The sequence below is a fragment of the Haemaphysalis longicornis genome, unplaced genomic scaffold (genome assembly GCF_048455015.1).
Source record: "Haemaphysalis longicornis isolate Haplotype H1 unplaced genomic scaffold, Haemaphysalis longicornis Haplotype H1 scaffold_9, whole genome shotgun sequence".
In the NCBI taxonomy this organism is placed as follows: domain Eukaryota; kingdom Metazoa; phylum Arthropoda; class Arachnida; order Ixodida; family Ixodidae; genus Haemaphysalis; species Haemaphysalis longicornis.
The window spans coordinates 136,840,765-136,859,468 of NW_027526460.1; the positions used below are offsets into that span (position 1 = coordinate 136,840,765).

General features: G+C 45.1%; 1 protein-coding gene across 1 annotated transcript in view; it reads left to right on the forward strand.

Moving 5' to 3' along the window:
- Positions 1 to 2,381: 2,381 nt before the first annotated feature.
- The window catches only part of LOC144153459 (alkaline phosphatase-like), a 77,391-nt gene continuing 61,068 nt past the window's right edge, over positions 2,382 to 18,704 (forward strand). Inside the window, exons 1-3 of the mRNA XM_077685103.1 lie at positions 2,382 to 2,436; positions 4,786 to 4,863; positions 9,807 to 10,108. Of these exons, the coding sequence (XP_077541229.1) occupies positions 2,382 to 2,436; positions 4,786 to 4,863; positions 9,807 to 10,108 (435 nt within the window). The remainder of the gene's footprint in view (positions 2,437 to 4,785; positions 4,864 to 9,806; positions 10,109 to 18,704) is intronic.

Genomic DNA, 18,704 nt, shown 5'->3' on the forward strand with positions numbered 1-18,704 from the left:
AGGTCGCGGGTTCGATTCCCGGCCGCAGCGGCCGCTTTTCTGATCGAGGCGAAAAGCAAAAACGCCCGTGTGAACGAGATTTCAGCGCACGTTAAAGATCCCCAGGTGTTCAAAATTAATCCGGAGCCCTCTACTACGGCGCGCCTCATTGCCTGCGTTGCGTTGGCGCGTTAAAATGCTACAATCAATCAACGTGTGCGAAACTTTCTTCTTCATTTTGAAGGGCTTTCGGAGAGACATCTTCACCTGTGTCTTTCACATATAAGCATGCGCCGATCACCTGTTTCCGGTATGCGTATTTGAAAAATCTGGCCACCTGGACGCACCCCACGCACGCGTCTTTTTCGCGTAAGATTAATAGATACGCGGAACTAATAAACGTGCTTGTTGGCCAAACCGACATAAAAGATACAACACTAATTTTCCTTTTGATGCTTTAATTGACCTAAGAGAGCATGCTACAGTAAAAAACAACCGTTGGTAGTCCTAAAAAACCTGAGAAGCACTAAGACAAAACTCTTGCCGCCCGCAACAAAACTCCCGACTGTACCCCTAGATCATTGAAGTCGAACAAGAGAGCTTCATTAGCAGTTGCCCTGTAGAATATAAAGGGGTGTTCCAAAGGAAACCAGCAGATTGCGCTAATGCGGGTGCATCTAGGCAGCCAGCCTTGCCAACCGCGTTGCTGCTGTATGCGTGCACGCCTGAATGGTAGATGTTGGGTGGGAGAAGGGGGGCGTGAACGTGCAGCATCTTCCGTACCTCAGCTACAGGAACAGGCCCTGATAATTTTTACGGGAGTTTACATAGGTTCCTTCGTGCACTCACAGTTGAACTCCCCATTGTGCTGGTGGGAGATGTAAGCGTGTACGTCTCACTTCCATTCGCCTCCTTCGCGTCTCACTTTATTCGCCTCAGTACGCCTCTTAGTTTCATTCAGCTAATTGGCTAGAAAATATCCTGAATCACAGATTACATACAACCGTGCTTTGTTTTGTGCTATTCTTGTACTGCGCCCAGCTTCGCTAGCAATCCTTCTTGGAAGGCTCCGGATTTTTTTAAAGAAATTATGTCCGAACCTACCATGGCGTAAAATCGCGCTGCTGCTCCTACTTCGAACGTTACTGCAATGGTAGTGACGCGGCACGAGCGCCTAACGGGTGGGCGCCAACGATACTGCAGCGGGGAAGGAAGAATTGCCTGCGTATCTGCTCCTTTCGTTGCAAATGCCGAAGAAAAGACGTTACTCTTGGTCGACATTTGCCAAGTAAATCCCTCCCTTCGCTTTCCAACGCTCACCTCTCATGTTGTTCCTCTTGCGTCGCGCTCATCCCAAGGCAAACACGCTAAAGGTTTGATCAAGTCAACTTAAATTTACCGTGTTCCGCTGCTCCAGCCGGGTACCTCGATGCCAGCGCTGTCATACTGCGGCGACGCGCGTGAATCGAGGCGTTCTACTTCAACGTTTATAGAACCATGTTGCTCTACTCCACGTGCATTCCAAGCAGAACGTAGAACCTATCTAGTGAAAGCTTTCGTAACAGCTGCCGCTTGATTTCTTAAAATCTCACCAGAAGCTTTAGTGGCACCGACGTCAGCAGGCGACGGAGTGATTTTTTTTTTCTGCAGTGGATCTAGTCTTTCATTTCGCACAAATTAGGCATCTGTGAATTTTTTTGTAAAAGAACAGTGTAAATATCACTTATGCGTTATTTTACGTCTTATATTTGCGTTATGTCTTGTTCTTGTTCACAAGTCAACAATGTTGACAAGTATGAACATTCAAACCAGACTTAGACGTTTAGATTTGGCTGTGAGTATATAAGACTATAGCGCAGATTTTGTTGCATTTGGGCTGGGTGGCTGAATCGACTCACAGACAGACGGACAGACAGCAATACAGACACGCCAAAATTTCTGGGTTTATGTAGCCCAAGAGAGACAATCGTCTTTAAAAAGGGAACCGTGATTTGTGTGCATGATCTCGTGGACGCCCGTATCGGCAAGCTCACCTACACGGTCACTTTAAATGTAACTGCACGGTATTCTAGCTGTGGGTGGACAGCTAGGGTCGTCGCCACCGACTTTGCTCCTAATTCGCGGTGATGGCACACGGCAGCTACGGAAGCCCCGTACACATTGAAAATTGCTGGACAAACCCAGTAGTAAAGCCTTCACGTTAACACAGAAAATCAAATATACATAGTAACAAATCTCGCTTTCATTGTCTCCTTTGTGAACGTGTATACAACAGCACTTGTCAGTGCAGATTGGAAAGTTAACGTTGCCCAGCACGATATGCGATAGTAATGTGAATGCCATGAATTTTTTTTGCTTTCTCAACAGAGCGTTCTTCCGTGACTTTCAGACTGCGCTAAGTGATGGATGCAGGAGCCACCTCCCCGCCCGTCGTCAGTCGACAGCAACATGTCATGGGTAAGTAAAATGGAACACCTTTCATGGTGACATCCAAGAATATTCGACCCTCCGCTCAACGCCGTAGGATACACGTACACTGTGATGCCGTTTTGACGGTAACAGAAAAAGCTAACAGTTGGTATGGGCCAACTGCAATACTATTCGGCAAGAGCTTAAAAGGTTACCTCAGGAAGTGATTAGCGTTTTTTGAAGGCGAAAGCCTGAGACCTTTATGGCCGCACAATTAAATAGAAAGTTAGGCAGCAGATCACCAGGAGGCTCCTGGAGATGGCGAGCGAACAGACCGAGGTTCGAGAGGCACTGTCCAGTGGCTGGTCATGTGGGCAATTGCGGGGCTACAAAGATCGTTAACAGATCGACAGACGTTCAGGCTCCTGCCTTCACATTCTCAGAAAGTTCTAAGCATCCCCTGTAATTTTTTTCTCATTCCCGCATAGACCACCCGTTCGTGTGTGAGTGCTGTTCGCATATTTTCGGTATAGGCGTATCGATTCGATGGAACAACTTGAATGTGGTGCAGGCATCATGGACACGTTGTTGCTGTAAAAATATATTTGGGTGAGTCGATTCTTTTGGCCGAAAGTGCTGTAACTTTCTTAATGTGTTTTGTGTGTGTTGATTTTATTTTTACCAGCGTGCTCCCATAATGGATAAATGGGAAATTATGTTGGAAACTTATGCATAAACTCTTTATTACGACAGCAAGTGGTTCAAGGAGCAGTTCTTCCTACACCGCGACCGCTCATTTTTGGGCTGAGGTGCAACAACAGATTCCAGATGTGTGCGTGTTCAGCATACATTGAGCAGTTTGTGAAAATGCATCAGCTGTTTTTTCATGCTTAATGTGATATTTAAGAAACCTGCTCTTATTCCTGTTACCCGCGGCGAGACAACAGCACTTTCAAATTTCTGACTCCTTCAGCTCACAAATGTCTGCTGGGCAACTGGTCTACTAAATGAACGTTAAGCATTAAAGCCGGTGCGGGGCGAAATACTTAAAGTATCTCGTGTTCATTTTTTTTTTTTGGTTTGCAATTAGCAAGCTTTGAAGTAAAGAAACCCAGTTTAGTAGGCACCTGGGCCCAAAAGGCGTTAGGTGGTTTGTTAAAATTTCTTTTGTGTAGGCGTCGTTAAAGGTGCTAAGAGAAAGCTGAGCAATTCCTGAAAAGTGTTTTAAATAATTGCAAGGCCATCGTCACAGCCAATGCTAGCTCATTAAATTTGAAGGCGCGCTAGGTACTCAGGAATTAGTCGCACCTCTCGTCGCTCAGATGTTCCATTCTGTTCGTTAGCGGTGAAACGTTAAAAATTCCTCAAAATCGGTGGTGGACACGACTAAGGTTTTTGACTCCAGTTCACCATCCCGTCATTAAATCAAACCAACTGGTGTTTGAACATATAGCTTCATATTTTTTCCAACCCAGTCCAAGTGCATCAATACCGCTTCTCAAGAAAATTAAAGGAACAGGCCTGATCAATTTTAGTCTTATCATGAGAACCGTTTTCTTTCCACGAAATATCTTTCAGTTACCGGCCCCCAAGAGGACAGGGAGTAAGTAACATCATACTATCAGCGTGTGTCTAGATTGTGACTGTCTGTAGCACGCATTGCAAGGGCAGTGCAAAAACCGTTAGACCAGCGAATCAACGGCAACCATGAATTGATTGGTATGATTGTCACTCCTTCCTTTCCCTGCATGCTGCAATGGCGTGTTCTGTAACAGTGATTCCCGCCATACACTACCCCCGTAACCTCTTAACAACGAGAAAAAGAGGCAAAAGTTTGTCAATTCGTAACGCGTAGCCTGTATGAAACTTATGCCTACTATGGAGAAGTATTATCCCGTTGATTATTGCCTTGCAATGGAATTCTTTTACGTTCCCGAAAAGAGAATAAGACGTAGAAAATCGATTTCTGGCAAATAGTTGTCGTGCTAGACGTGGCTTTGGAGCACAACGGAGGGCGGAAACGTATGAGGTATTAGCTTCACTTTAGGGAGATTGAGAAGCGAAACCCTATTGTAATCGCTCTTTGTACTTCGCTTAGGTTGGCTTTCCACAGTGTTTACAATCGTCCTTAAGACGCGGCCCTTTGGCTTCGACGATTTCTTTTGTGGCCACAGCCCTGTTTACTGAAGACAAAACTGTGTTCTACGCAACACGTATTTGCAAACAGGCTTGCGTTCTTGAGCGCACAAAACAAAATAACGGGGCGAGATTTCTCGTTTGCACGCAAGTAACCCAAGACGTGCAGAAAAAAATATACGCGAACCTTCCAACATGCCTTACGAGCGTTCTTTTCCTTCTCGTTCTGCTCGCGTGTCAGTGAATACGATTCCTGCGGAGTGTGTGGCGCTTTCCTGGCCCTGTTCGCCATCTTCGCCGTCTTCACAGTTGCCATCACCATTATGACCGTCTACACCCGTAAGTGCCGAAGGAGCGTGGCTTGCCAACGCTCCGTTAAAGTTTAAAGCCGCTCCTTTAAAGGTGCGGGTTGATGGCGTCCTGTCATAAAAACGAATTCATTTCTGCGTAGAACGGTCGGACGACGGAAGAGCGCTGATAATATCTGTGGACACACTGCGTGTACGTGAAGCCGGGCTTCCACTGTGTAAAAATGGTTACTTGGAGATCACGAAAAAGGAACGGTTCCAGATAAAACAATTGCACGCGCATCAATCGTGAAGAAACAGCACTCTCAAAAAGAGGTCGTGGCACTTACTAACAGGACACTAACCACTTACTTGTCCCAGTATGAACCAGGTACTTAGTGGATTTTACTAACTGGCCGTGCATAACCTAGTAAAAAGCTACGCGCGACAATGTGTATCGGCTGAGCGTTCAGCGCGACATAAGAGAGCGATAGCAGATCGGAAAAACTGTTCCGGTAAGGTACGCGGAATCCGTTACCGGACCGTACCCGGAAGGCTTGTTTTAGGAGTTATAGCAGATCGTAACTACCAGACATGCTACTGTGACTGGCAGTGTGACTGGGAGCGACTTGGGTTGTACGTCGTTTGTCAATTCTTCGTGAGTCTGTGGCGTTTCCTGTGCTGAAATATTAGTTTTCAGTCCTCAAAAGCGCTAAGGGCAGTATTAAAAAAAGTGTATCCGACGCCCTCACGGAGATTCGAACTAGCGACTGCGTGAACATGAAGCTGGGTTTTAACCTCTACTCTATCTCAACAGATGGCGCCAGCAGGTCAAACTGGGCTCTCAGTACATACGGCTGGCTGCTTCTAGTTTTTCGTTGTGTTTGAGAGTCCCTCGCACTGATACCGCCTGTTCCTCACCCGCTGATTTGTAGAAGGGCCCCATGGTGCTGTTAATACTAGTTATATAGCCAGATCGCCTTTATTTTACCTAAAACAAGCTCTCGTACATGCGTCGTTCGATGAAAGAAGCCACGGCAGTTGGGTCGGGGCTGTGTTTCGCTTGCTGCTTCAGCTGTCAAAATCGCGGGGATTTCACTTGTTGCAACCTCATTTTTCTTAAACGATCTCATATTTACAATCCGTTCGACTAGGCGTCAGCCAAGCGTACGTGTGCCAAACTCTTCCAAGGCGGCCGTCCGCTTTGGAACAACGGACACGGTACGTCTCGGTATCGTCCGGCCATGTCGCTCCGGTTTACGGCAGAATTCTGCGCATGCACATTGGGGTCCAGACGGTAGACATTACCGGAAGCGTTTTTCCGATCTGCTATAACTCTCTATACACATATTCGACACGCACATATCCGACCTAGACAGCCAACAAAAAAATTAAGCATGAAAACCAAAGGAACGCACGGGCAGAGCGAGTACAACTTAATTACCTTAGAAATACATTTGCTCTTCTTGCTTTTATAGCCACCAGCGGGAAGTCATTTGATGGAGTTGGTGGGCCTGGCGCAAAAATCAAATATTTTAACGATAATTCTAGAAATCTGCATTTTAATGTAAGTACATACAAGTCAGCATGCGGATTTGCAAAAAATTTTAATCGTTTTTTGGAGTGCGAAAAATTCTCCAGTTATTACGTTCAATAATTCATTGAATTTTGTTACTGTCAGTGAATCTCAGTATCAAACAGGGAGCAGTTACTAAGTGCACGGTCTAGACCAGTAACAGTTCCACACTTAATGGCTCGACCTGCGTACCGTATGGGGGGTAGTAAAGTTCGCAAGGATTTAGTAAATACGGCCGTTACAACCCTTTTACGGGCTTTTTTGTTAAGAGTGAGTACAATATATTGTACCTTCATCTCATTAACCAAGTATCGGTATACATTTCGATCGTTCGTAGTTGTGCTTACATAGTGCAGAAAAAATCCTCGCATGGGTTCGTACTTTGTTTGCGATTTGAGTACTTGAATGCTTAAGAATCGAATGGCCGCACTTTTAGGGAAGGTTGAACGCACTTTTAGGTACTTTTGAACGCACTTTAGGTATTTTTACCGGCCATGTATATCAGAAAGTATCACTTCAATATCTCAGATTGTGAGAGAAAATATAGAGAATTTGCGGAAACACATTTCCCCCTTGTTCCCCTTTTAGAGGTAATGATAGAACGCAGTGATAGAAATTGGTTCCAGAAATTTCCCGCCTCCAGGCCCGGCAGTTTTGGCTGGGCGTCAATCAATCAATCAATCAATCAATCAATCAATCAATCAATCAATCAATCAATCAATCAATCGGTCGGTCGTTGGGCCTGCCCGTCGTCCGGTCGGCAGGCATTGAATGCACGAGACGTTTCGCTTCTGCGCCGCGTATTTGTCCCCTTGCTGCTTGACACGGTTCGCCTCGCGATATTTTCCTGGTGCACGCTTTTGAATGGTTTCTATACAATCTCGTATTGCTCATTTCCTTTTCGCCGCGGCCGACGTAAAGTGCGTGCTGCTATTGATAACTTCGCATTCCAAAGACACGCGCACAATTGAGAGTATTGATGTAAGGACATCGAAAAGTGTGTAGAAGCCTATCTTAATACAGCTCCAGTGTAATTGGTATCCAATAAAAACCGTTAAACAGGAATTTCATGCTCCCGTAAATGGCGGAATATACAGTAGACTCGCTATACATCGAACTCGAAGGGACCCTTGGATTTTGCTGGAATTTTCAGAAGTTCTCATTAATGTGACACGGAGCCCCATACCAACTTGCGTTGTGGTGAAACGATAACCTATATATAATATTGTAACATTCCCACACAATACGGAAGCTATATTGCCACTTCGAAAAAAGATCAGTGCTGCTATTGATAACTTCGCATTCCAAAGACACGCGCACAATTGAGAGTATTGATGTAAGGACATCGAAAAGTGTGTAGAAGCCTATCTTAATACAGCTCCAGTGTAATTGGTATCCAATAAAAACCGTTAAACAGGAATTTCATGCTCCCGTAAATGGCGGAATATACAGTAGACTCGCTATACATCGAACTCGAAGGGACCCTTGGATTTTGCTGGAATTTTCAGAAGTTCTCATTAATGTGACACGGAGCCCCATACCAACTTGCGTTGTGGTGAAACGATCACCTATATATAATATTGTAACATTCCCACACAATACGGAAGCTATATTGCCACTTCGAAAAAAGATCACTAATCAATGACTGTCTTTGCATGAGTGTTCAAAACGAAGGTTTCAATGCCAGCAAGGGTAGCTGGTTCATGCACATGCGGATGCGGGCGCGCGCCGTTTCTCTTTGGGACTTGCATGCAGGTGATCGGCTTTGTTTGTGACTTATTTACTTAAGGATGCAAATGTGCAGATAGAGGCCGGAAATGTAGCAAACCTTTTCCGGCAATGGGAAGCAAAAAGTGCGAATTTACCCAATAGAGCAGTTTGAATTACACTGACAACATTGAATTAGATTGAATTAAATTGCAAGTACTCTTAAAACATATAGGGCCAATCATTTGGAAGTTTGAATCGTCCGAGTTTGAATTATTGCGACTCGACTGCATATAGGGACCTCGACACTTGCGCCCCTCTTTTTGCGAGCATCGCAATTCAACTCCGCTCATTGTACCGTGATCCGCATGTCAATGACAGTGTCAGTGCAAAGTACTAATTGCAATGCCTACTCGCTGGAAACTCGCCGCATTTGAACCGTGCGCGGCCCCTTTCAGTTGATCTATACAACGAGGATGAGGCTACACGCCCCAAAACCAAATCACGTGCCGACGAAACAACACCTGAAGAGCCACCTCCGCTTACGGGCACTGGGCCGTCAATTTTTGAGCCAACCGGTTCTGCACGTAAGTACTAACTTCGAGTAAAAGTTCTGCCCGCGTAGACAAGCCGTAGCCTGTCGCTTTGGCGCATGTATTTAGCATTAAGAGTGATGGTAGGGTAGCATTGTGCCCCTACGCGCAAGGTGGGCCTCAAACACAGACCAGAAGGCCTCCAATGAAGGGTTCGTGCAGCGCCAGAAAGTGCAATGGGGGTGCTTATAATTTTTGTCTGCGCAATTTAAACGGGCCATGGGAAGAAACAAGTTTAATTACAAAGACTGCTTTCTAATGATAACAATGAATCTAATTTTGTTGCAAACTTCAAATACTTAACTATCAACGAAAACAAATGAGGCAGAGTGGCGACTCCCCAACCACGTTCAGGCGATTTTTGTATGATGCCATCAACCCGTGTTTGAGCGATTAACCGTCGCTGACCTAAGCCACCATGACAAAACATGCTGGATAATTCTACTGGGGCCTCCAGTTCCGTTTGATTTTATCATTTGACAGTGAACGTGCACTCAACACACTAATAGCTGCTTTTAGCCCTGGCCCGTATTACGTCCCTGTTGCGCGACATTCGAATGTTTTTTTTCTTATTCTTCACTTTTTTGTGTGTGTGTTAAAAGGGATTCACCTGTTAACATTCCAATGGGACTTTTTATTCCATGGCCCACGTGCTTACAAACCACCGTGCGCGAATACGACACGTTTTACTAATACACATCAACGTTCACGACGCCCTAGTGTGCCTATTGTAGAAATACGTGACTTCTGTACTGAAATAAACACACAAAACTCTCACTTGCCTGATAGCTAGCACCTACTAGTAAGAACTAGATAAACCAAAATACGTTTCTTGTTTATTTGTTTTCCACTTACGAAGTGACATACTCTTAAACGAAGCAAACGATGCCATTACCAACGTTTCTGTTGAGGATTTAACCACTTCCAAATGGTGCACACTGGTTTTTAAACCCGTGGGTCTTGAATTAGTAAGTACTATAGGAATGTGTTCAGGTAAGCTCCCTTATAAACGGATTCCGTGGCTTGACTGGTGCTGACTGAGTTACCAAAGGCTTGTTCTTCGAAACCGAACGAAGTTGTACGTTGTCCACACGGCCCCTTCAACTTCGCCCCGAACAGCAACGAAAACCAAGTCGCCAAGACCGCGTCCTTCCCCCCTACCCGGCGTGGTGCCCCCCGGCGAGGAGCGAACCGAGTTCTGGCGCGCCTCCGGGCAGCGCACCCTGGCGGAGCTGCTGGAACCCACCGTGCCGGTCGTCGTGGACGCGCCGGCCAAGAACGTGATCCTGTTCGTCGGCGACGGCATGGGCGTGTCCACGGTGACGGCAGCCCGCATCTACGGAGCCCAGAGAAAGAACGGCACGCCGGGAGAAGAGAGCAGGCTGGCCTTCGAGAGGTTCCCCTTCACGGCGCTCATCAAGGTAAGCGCACTTTCATTAGGCACAAAAGATCTAAAACGATTGAGCGAGATGTATCAGACGTATATATAGCGAAAGCCCTGCTGCAACCCATCCCGCAAGGTCATTCAACTCGTCGCAATGACCTTGAGCAACCAGAACGCACCCTGCGCTTCTCTTTCTCACCCCTTTACTCGCCTTGAGCCTCCCGCTTCGGTACCACCTGATTAGGCGTGGGTAAGGGGCAGCTTAGCCGGTGCTTGGTCGCTCTGCACCGGCTGAGCTGTGTGAGCGTGCGTAGCAAACCACCGCAATATGCGTAGGATTAAGGGCTACTTCGCCTCTGCTCGGTCCCCCAGACTCGCCACCGATGGCGCTTCGGGTGGTCTGTCTGTGCATTCCCAAAAGGATAAATCCAGCCATGCAGTATATATACCTAGATGGCGGGCTGAGAAATCTGAAGAGAAAGCAAACTTTCAATGACGCTTCGTGCATAGCCTTGGTTTCGCTCAGGATAATTAAGTTTTAAATTGTTAAGCCTGAGCCTTTTCTAACAAGATTTCTTTATTGTTGCAATGCCCTCTCCAAAGCTTTGTAAACACCCAACTATAGATTCCCTTACCCCGGCCACTCGATCTGCCCCCTTTTTTGCGGACTGCCGATTCGTCTGCAAATAAAAGTCCGCGCGTGAAAGGCGAAGTATACTCGCTGGCCATGGTAGGATGTGAGGGGGCTTTGTATCACCGAAGTAGGCGCCTTGAACCTGCCAGCACCCGTAGTGTGCGAAGGTGTCATCTTTTCTATCGCGTGTCACTTTTACCATGCCGCCATGTGGTCATAATCTTTATCCTCGTCATCATTAACAGCAGAAGCAGCAGCCTACTCAGGTACAATGCAAGATGAAGGCCTCTGACCTCCAACCTCTCCTGTCGAGCGGCTCGAGTCCACAGTTTGCCTCCACGTTTCTTTATTTCATCCCTCCATCGGTTTTTATTTATTTATTTACAGATACTGCTGTCTCGATACACGAGACATAGCAGGAGTGGGTACATCAGAAAAAGAAAAGAACGTACATTAAGCTACACCACATAAACATACAAAGCATTTAAAACATATTACAAAATATGGTTAGGCAGTTCTTTCAAAAACAGTTCAATTGGTTTTTCGCGCAGGGGACCATCTAGGTTGTTCCAAATCTCAACAACGGCTGGGAAAAGGAAATGCTTAAAGCAATTCACAAATGGCTGGAAGGGAACAATGTTGAGTGGGTGAGATCGGCGCGTGGCTCGTCGTGCTGAATGACAAAAAGTAATCGGTGCTTCAATGCAACTGCGGCTGTGTACAATCTTATGTAGAAGAGTGATACGATCAAGTGTGCGTCGAAAAGCAAGGGGTTCCAACGACAATAAGCATGCGTGAGATGAGGGAGAAAAATTGCGGTCATAGCGGCCAAAAATAAGCGCGTATTGCTTTTAAATGCAGAGCATTTCTTAGCCTCGCCTCTTCCTGCGTCGGACGGCATCCACAGCTCCGCGTCCGCAGCAGGTGCGCCTCTCTTCCTTCCCTCCTCTCTCTCAATAGCAGCTGGCGCGCGCATGCGTCGTAGTCAGCCCGTTCGCTCCGTCGCGGTCTCGGCGTAACAGGTGCGTGATAGCAGCGCGGTGGGGCGTGGAAGGGCGCGCGCTGCTTGCGCATGCGCGCTCTCCCCCCCGTACTGATCTCCCTCTACTGCGCGCGCTGCAAATATAAAGCGGCTAGCGGTCGCTCGTGCTACTGCGTTGCTCCTTCCTTCCTTGGTTGACGCTCGCTCCCACGTTTACTCGTGTCTGCTACTCCAGCATCACGGAAGAAGCGATGGAAGCAACACTGCCTTCAACCAGTACTGAGGCCCTAATGCTCTGCATTTACTCGTGTTCCCCTCGCAGGAAGGCGCGGGAATTTTTTTTTTCTGTATGCCCTCGAGCATATTTATGTCAAGTGCAGTATAGAGTGACCATACCGCTGAGGCGTACTCTAGCAATGGTCGGACGAGCGATTTGTACGCGGTTAATTTTTGCAGTTCTTGGTAGAGTGCTTGAGTGTTCGTTTTATGTATCCCAGTTTTCTAAGTGCCCTTGCGCAAATTTTTTCGATGTGATGGTGCCACTTTAGGTTTTGAGTGTAGGTAACACCAAGATATTTGAATGTATTCACAGAGTTTAGGTAGTGCCCATTGTAACTATAACTAAACCTTAGCGGCTGTTTTTTATTGGTAAATGTCATTTTAACAGTTTTTTGGTAATTAATGTTCATTTGCCACGTGGTGTCCAACCACAAAAGGACGAAAATACTTTGTTCAGAACTTCTTGGTCATGAGCATTATTTACGCTAGTATATAGAACGCAGTCGTCAGCGTACATTCGCAGCTTCACTGGTGTGTCCTTAATGACCTGTGTGATATCAATAATGTAAATAATGAACAATACGGGCCCAAGTACCGGGCCCTGTGGTACTCCGGAAGTGACTGCACACGACGATGACTGCGCATGCTCAAATGTAACAAATTGTCACCTCAAACGTAGCCAATCAGCTATCCAGCCTATTATTTTGTCATCGTTAATAATATTTCTGAGTCTACTAAGAAGTTTTCTGTGACACACTACATCAAATGCTTTGCTATAATCTATGAATATGGCGTCAACCTGACCTCGAGTATTAAGAGCAGAAGCGATGTCGTGAGTGAATTCAATGAGCTGTGTAGTTGTAGAAAAACCAGAGCGGAAACCGTGCTGATTAGGCGACAATACGTTGTTATCAGTGAGGTACTGAAGTACATGTTTATGAATTATGTGCTCTAGAAGCTTGCAACAGGTACACGTTAATGAAATAGGCCTGTAATTAGAAATGAGTTGCTTATTACCCGATTTCATTGGCTATTTCCCAAACGGTCGGCAAAGTACCTGTCTGTAACGATTTAGCAAAAATTAAAGATACATAACGAGCATTCATTTCTGCATAACGCTTCGAAAACATGTTTGGTATACCATCTGGCCCGGCACCTTTAGTAGGGTCGATATTCAACAGAAGGTTAAGAACGCCAGTGTAACTAATTTTAATTGCTGGAAACAAATGTATTTCCTGGCTGCTACGAATATGAAGGGTCGTTCCATTGTCATCTCCAAATACAGTTTGGAAATACTTATTAAAGGCTTCAGAAATTTTGGACTGAATTGGAACAGGACAAATCATCTATCACGAAAGTTGACGGACAGGCAGTGGTAGGATTGATAGTTTTCCAAAACTTAATGGAATTATTTTTCAAAAAAGAGCTTAAAATGGTATTAAAGTAAAACTTTCTCGCATCACTCATTTTAGCTTTTAGTTCAGATTTAAGGAAGTCAATTTGGGACTCCCCGTCATTATTGGGAACACTCCGTCGCTTTCGCAGTAGCTTAATACGACGTTTAAGCTGTATAATTGAGCTGGTATACCAAGGTTGTTTGGCATGACGTTTTATGCTCTTGTGAGGAACCAACTGCGCTATACATTCATTAACTATACTGTAAAATTGGTTAGTCAACGTATCAATACTGCAGTGGTCACTACAAAATAAGAAATCGTCAAAGCATGTTGCAAGTTTACCAAAAATAGAAGTGTTGTCTGCGCATTCAAAATTCAGCACAGTCTTAACCGTTGGTCGTACTGGCTTACAAGCAACATTTAAATGAACAACAACGGCCTTATGGTCGGAAATTCCACCGACAACCCTGCACTGATATCCATTCTTAACCAATTCATGGTTGGCAAAAACAAGATCTAGTATAGAATCCTCGCGCGTAGCCTTATCAACCAGCTGCGATAGATCGAAAGCTATTGACATATTAATTAAAGAATCACAAATTATTCTGTCCGGACCAGTTATTGTTAAAAATTCCAATCTATGGAGGGGGCATTAAAGTCACCGGTGAATACGAGTTTAGAACAGTCCAGCTTTTGTCCAACAATATAGTCACTGACAGTCGAAAAAACGTATGAGGCAGAGTTATGAGGATGATAGAGAGCACCAACAACAATAGCGAGACCATCAAGCATTAGTTTGCACCATATAGATTCAGTATTTGGGAGTTCTGGTAGTGAGAGAATTCAATACCACTTTTAATAAAAAGTACAACTCCGCCACCACGGCCAGAAGGCCTATCTTTTCTTAGAACCGTGTAACCAGGAGGAAAGAATTCATGATCAAGGATAGATTCATTTAACCAATTCTCAGTCCCACAGATAACTGATGGACTATGACACTCAATCAGGCCGTTAAAGTTAGCAATGTTATTAACTAGGCTACGCGCATTTAAATTCAAAAGCGCAAAGGACTTCGCACTAAGCCGTCATTCATTGTTTGTAGCAGACAACCGACGGCTTTCGTTAACGATAGCTTTTTTCTTCTCATCCAAAGAATGCCGAACGTTCTCCACCAACAAATGATCGTAGTGCAGCCTGGCGTTTTCCGCATCCTTCCTTATCTCGGCGGAATTCTGCCACAGTTCCCTGCGTATCTGCCTCACGCGCACAGAGAAGTCTTCATTTATAAATATTTTTGTGCCCTTTCACGCCTTTCCGTAGGTCTTTCCGTATTTCATAGTTAGCCTTGTAGAGCTGCTTATCTACTGCCCGTCCACGCTTTTCATGTATAGGTACCTAAAAACTTCAGCTGTCTACCTATGTTGCTCCCAACCACATCTGAAAACATTGTTTACTCTGCGCTTCTCCGACTTTAAATGACGTCAAGCCCATATCTCCCTGCACTGCTTCATTAGATGTGTGTCCGTGCACTCCTAGGGCCAAAAGAAATACCATTCTCTGGTTCACTTCAAGGCCTGCGAAAGCGTTCGATTTTAAGCATAGTACTGCATTCGCAAATGTGAGACCCTGAACCATTACTCGTTTCAACATTCTTCTCAGTACTTCATATTTGTTATACCCGCACAGAGCTTTATGCCGCATTATAGCTGCGTTTCATTTTCTCTTAACCTTAAGTTGCTCCTCAAGAGTTCTAAACTAGTTATCCCCTTCATTTATCCACAATCCCCAATATTTATATTCCTTGACTCTGGGTAATTCGATGTGCTGGATTGAGGCTGTGTCAGTCTGTCATTGAAAACCATTATTCCCAATTTTTCTGCATTAAAATTTAACCCGAGGTCGGTGGCTACCTGACCGCGAATATTTATGAGCTGCAGCATATAGGGCCGGTCATCAGCTAAAAGGACAATGTGATCTGCGTATAACACTCCCGGAATACGCGGTTGTACCACTTCACCTGGCAAAATATGCGTTAGGTTGAACCTTAATTGACTTTCTTCTAGTTTCTCTTCTAACCCTGACAAGCAAATCATCAACAGTATTGAGCTCAAAGGGCATCATCGTTTCTGTCGCCGATGGGTGTTGACCTGCTTTGCGCAATTCGGCCCTTCCCATGTCAGCTGCACTCTAGTATATTTGCATTGGCGCGAAGCGCAAATTAACACGAGGACAGGGAAGAGAACAACATAGACAAGACTATTATCTATTATCTATTATCTTTATAGATCGCGATAACGAACTTTTTAACTCATCTCTAACCCCCCGAGTTTCAGCATTCTCCACTGCATTTTCCCGTTTACGTTGTGATATGCCCCTTCAATGTCAATTATGGTCTTCAATCCATAATGGTCTATTGTGTGCTGTCGCAATTTCGACACACTGTGTTATCACGAACAAATTATTATCCAATCGCCTTTCTTGTTTAAATCCGTTCTGGAGTTCCCCAATGATTTAAGTTTCTTCGATCTATATGAATTTCTGATTTTATGGCCTGCGATACGAATCTATACAATACTGACGTTTCTGTGAGTGCTCTGTATGAAATATTACTGGCTTTGAAGCTTCTGCAGCCTTTATATATAAACTTCATCCTACCTTCCAGCCAATCTTCCGGTATTTTTTTGGTTTGTATCGCCTTACCTACTGCCCGCATAAACAATGCCTTACTTGTAGGTCCAATCAGTTTTATCAGCTGCATTGGTATTCCGTCCGGGCCCACTGCTATTTGGGGGTAGATATTTTGCTCTCCCTTTTTCCGGTTAAGGTTGCTCAAACTTACTTGCCTTTCTGCAGGCTTCTGTGGTGCTGATCTTATCTGTGAAGGCGTCCCTACCTCTATTTCCCTAAAGTTCTCGCTCACTAATCACTCGTTGAATATGCACCAACGCATTATCTCGTTATCATTCAAGAATTTTTGATGGATATCTTTTCTTGCGCTTAGTAATTTTACATGGTTTCAAAACTTCATTATGTGCTTTCGTGCTTATTCGGCATTTCTGCTACCCATTGTTCGCTCGTTGGCTTGATCTTTGCTTGCGCCATTTTCTGCAATTCTAGTTTATTTTCCCGGTAGATATCCCATTGTTCCTTCACTACCTCCAGTTCCATACCAGTTCTTGTTGCCTATGTTTTCTCGACGCCTTTCTTCGCTGGTCAATAGCCTTTTTTTTTGCTTATTCCAACAGCTTCTCGGCTTTCTCTTCCCCTTCCATCGCTTTCTTTGCTTGCCTTCATTCATCTTCTGCTTTATGAAAGGGATCATTTCGTCGTACTCCCATTATTTCTCTACGTACTTATTGATTTCGTCTTTCATAATATCAGCGACGATTTTTAACTGTTCATCGGTCACATTAGTTTCTCCGGTTGTGCCGATTTTTAAATTTGTATGTGTTGCGCCTCCAGAGTGCTAGATAAGCCGCTTCTGGTCGCTTCTTAATATGTCTGTTACGATTTCATTTATCCTCATTTCCTGCAACCTATTATTTACTATCTCGGAGACTAGGCTATAGTCTATTCTATACTGCCTGTTACTGCTTTCTCAAGTTATATGTCCGTCACACTTGGTTTCTGCGTGTATACTACAAGTCAGTTTTACTGACATAGATCTATCACTAGAAAACTGTTGTGATCTGAGTATCGATCCAAACTGTCCAACCCTTCTATGTGGGTGATCATATCCCCACCTCAATCAATCAATCAATCAATCAATCAATCAATCAATCAATCAATCAATCAATCAATCAATCAATCAAACTAAGATTATTTCACCTGAATCTTTGAACTTGTTTATATCTCTTCTCAAACAGTTTACCATTTCCTCCTTTTACTCCCTAGCTTTGCTTCCAGCCCACAGATTCACAACTCCTAACCATGTATTTTTAGCCGCTATGGTGCTTCTAACCCATGGATACTCTTCACAGCTTTCATGCACTCTCGTCAAGTCGGTACTTTGTTTAATAACCATGCCAACTCCTCCCTCTCTCTTCATTCCTGGAGTCTTATTGCATCCTTGCCAGACATAACTGTCTATGACAGGTGGGGTTTCTTGTTCTCGGAGGTGAGTCTCGTCTAAAGCGTACACGTTAATTATTTCTTCCCATTCAAGTTGATTTTTAACTTATACCCTCTTATCAGGATTTCTGCCTCCCTGCATATTTATGTAGCCGATGAAATATCTGTTGCATTTGTATTTTCCCTTTCGCTTTCCGTTTGCAGAGCCTATTTTTATCTCTTACGAAATTCTTCGCTCTATTGTTTCCACTTTATTTCCCTCAGTCTATGATCTCAGCTATGTCTGTATGTTCTTCGGTTAGCTCTGGGCCTGACTGCCTCCCAGCGTTGAGTGCGCATACGTCCCTCGCTTCCTCTTTGTCCTCTAGTTTTCCTTCCTTATATACGCCTGTCCCCCTACAAAAGCTACTGCTTTCCCAACTAAGTGCCACCCCACCTTGCTTCCTAGCCTGGGGCTGAAGTGAATCCCGTACGACTGAAAAGGTTGCCTATTTCTAATGATGCCCGCTAACTTGTTCACGTCTATCCCTTCAAGCCAGTTCTCTGCCCGGCCTCACACTCTCGCTGTTAGCAGCGAGTACTGTCCGTTCGCTGTGCACGCCCTTCTTTATCACATCCGGCACGGTGCAGAAAGTAATGAGCACACTTGGGGCTGTCGCCCCCAGGTCGTATACCTCCTTCGCTATCTCCTGGCCAAGTTTTCCCTCCTCTCCCTTGAGAACATGGTTAAATCCCGCGGCAATCACCACAAGGTTTCTTGCTTTACTGGACAAGGCCAGCTGCCCTTTGCTTGTGTCATCACCGTTTGCATCGTCTGACCGGGGAAACACCCCACCTTCACACGCTTAACCTTTTTTCTCTTCACACGCTTAACCCACTATGGCAGCGCTGCTCCTCTTCATGTTAGAATCTCCCGCAATCATGACCACGCTATCTTCCACGTGCTGCTCTTTATTGGTACCCTGCTTATCCACTGGTTTTGCTGGCCTATCCTGCAGCACGTGGGAGTACCTGCCGCCTTTCGTATCTTCCGCCCCGTGTGTCACTTTAGTGCATGCCTTCGCTCCGTTGCATGCGCCGGTGTGTTCGTCATTTTTTGGCGAAATGACCATCCTTTCTGGCTTCCTCTCAGCTGCTTCCAACTTTACCTCAACGACTTTCTGTTCGTCACATTCGTTACTTAACACTGCCTCCAGTTCTGCAACCCGCTTAGCTAACCCCGAGTCATCCGCTTCAACGTGTTCTAGCCACGAAACCACTAAGCATAACA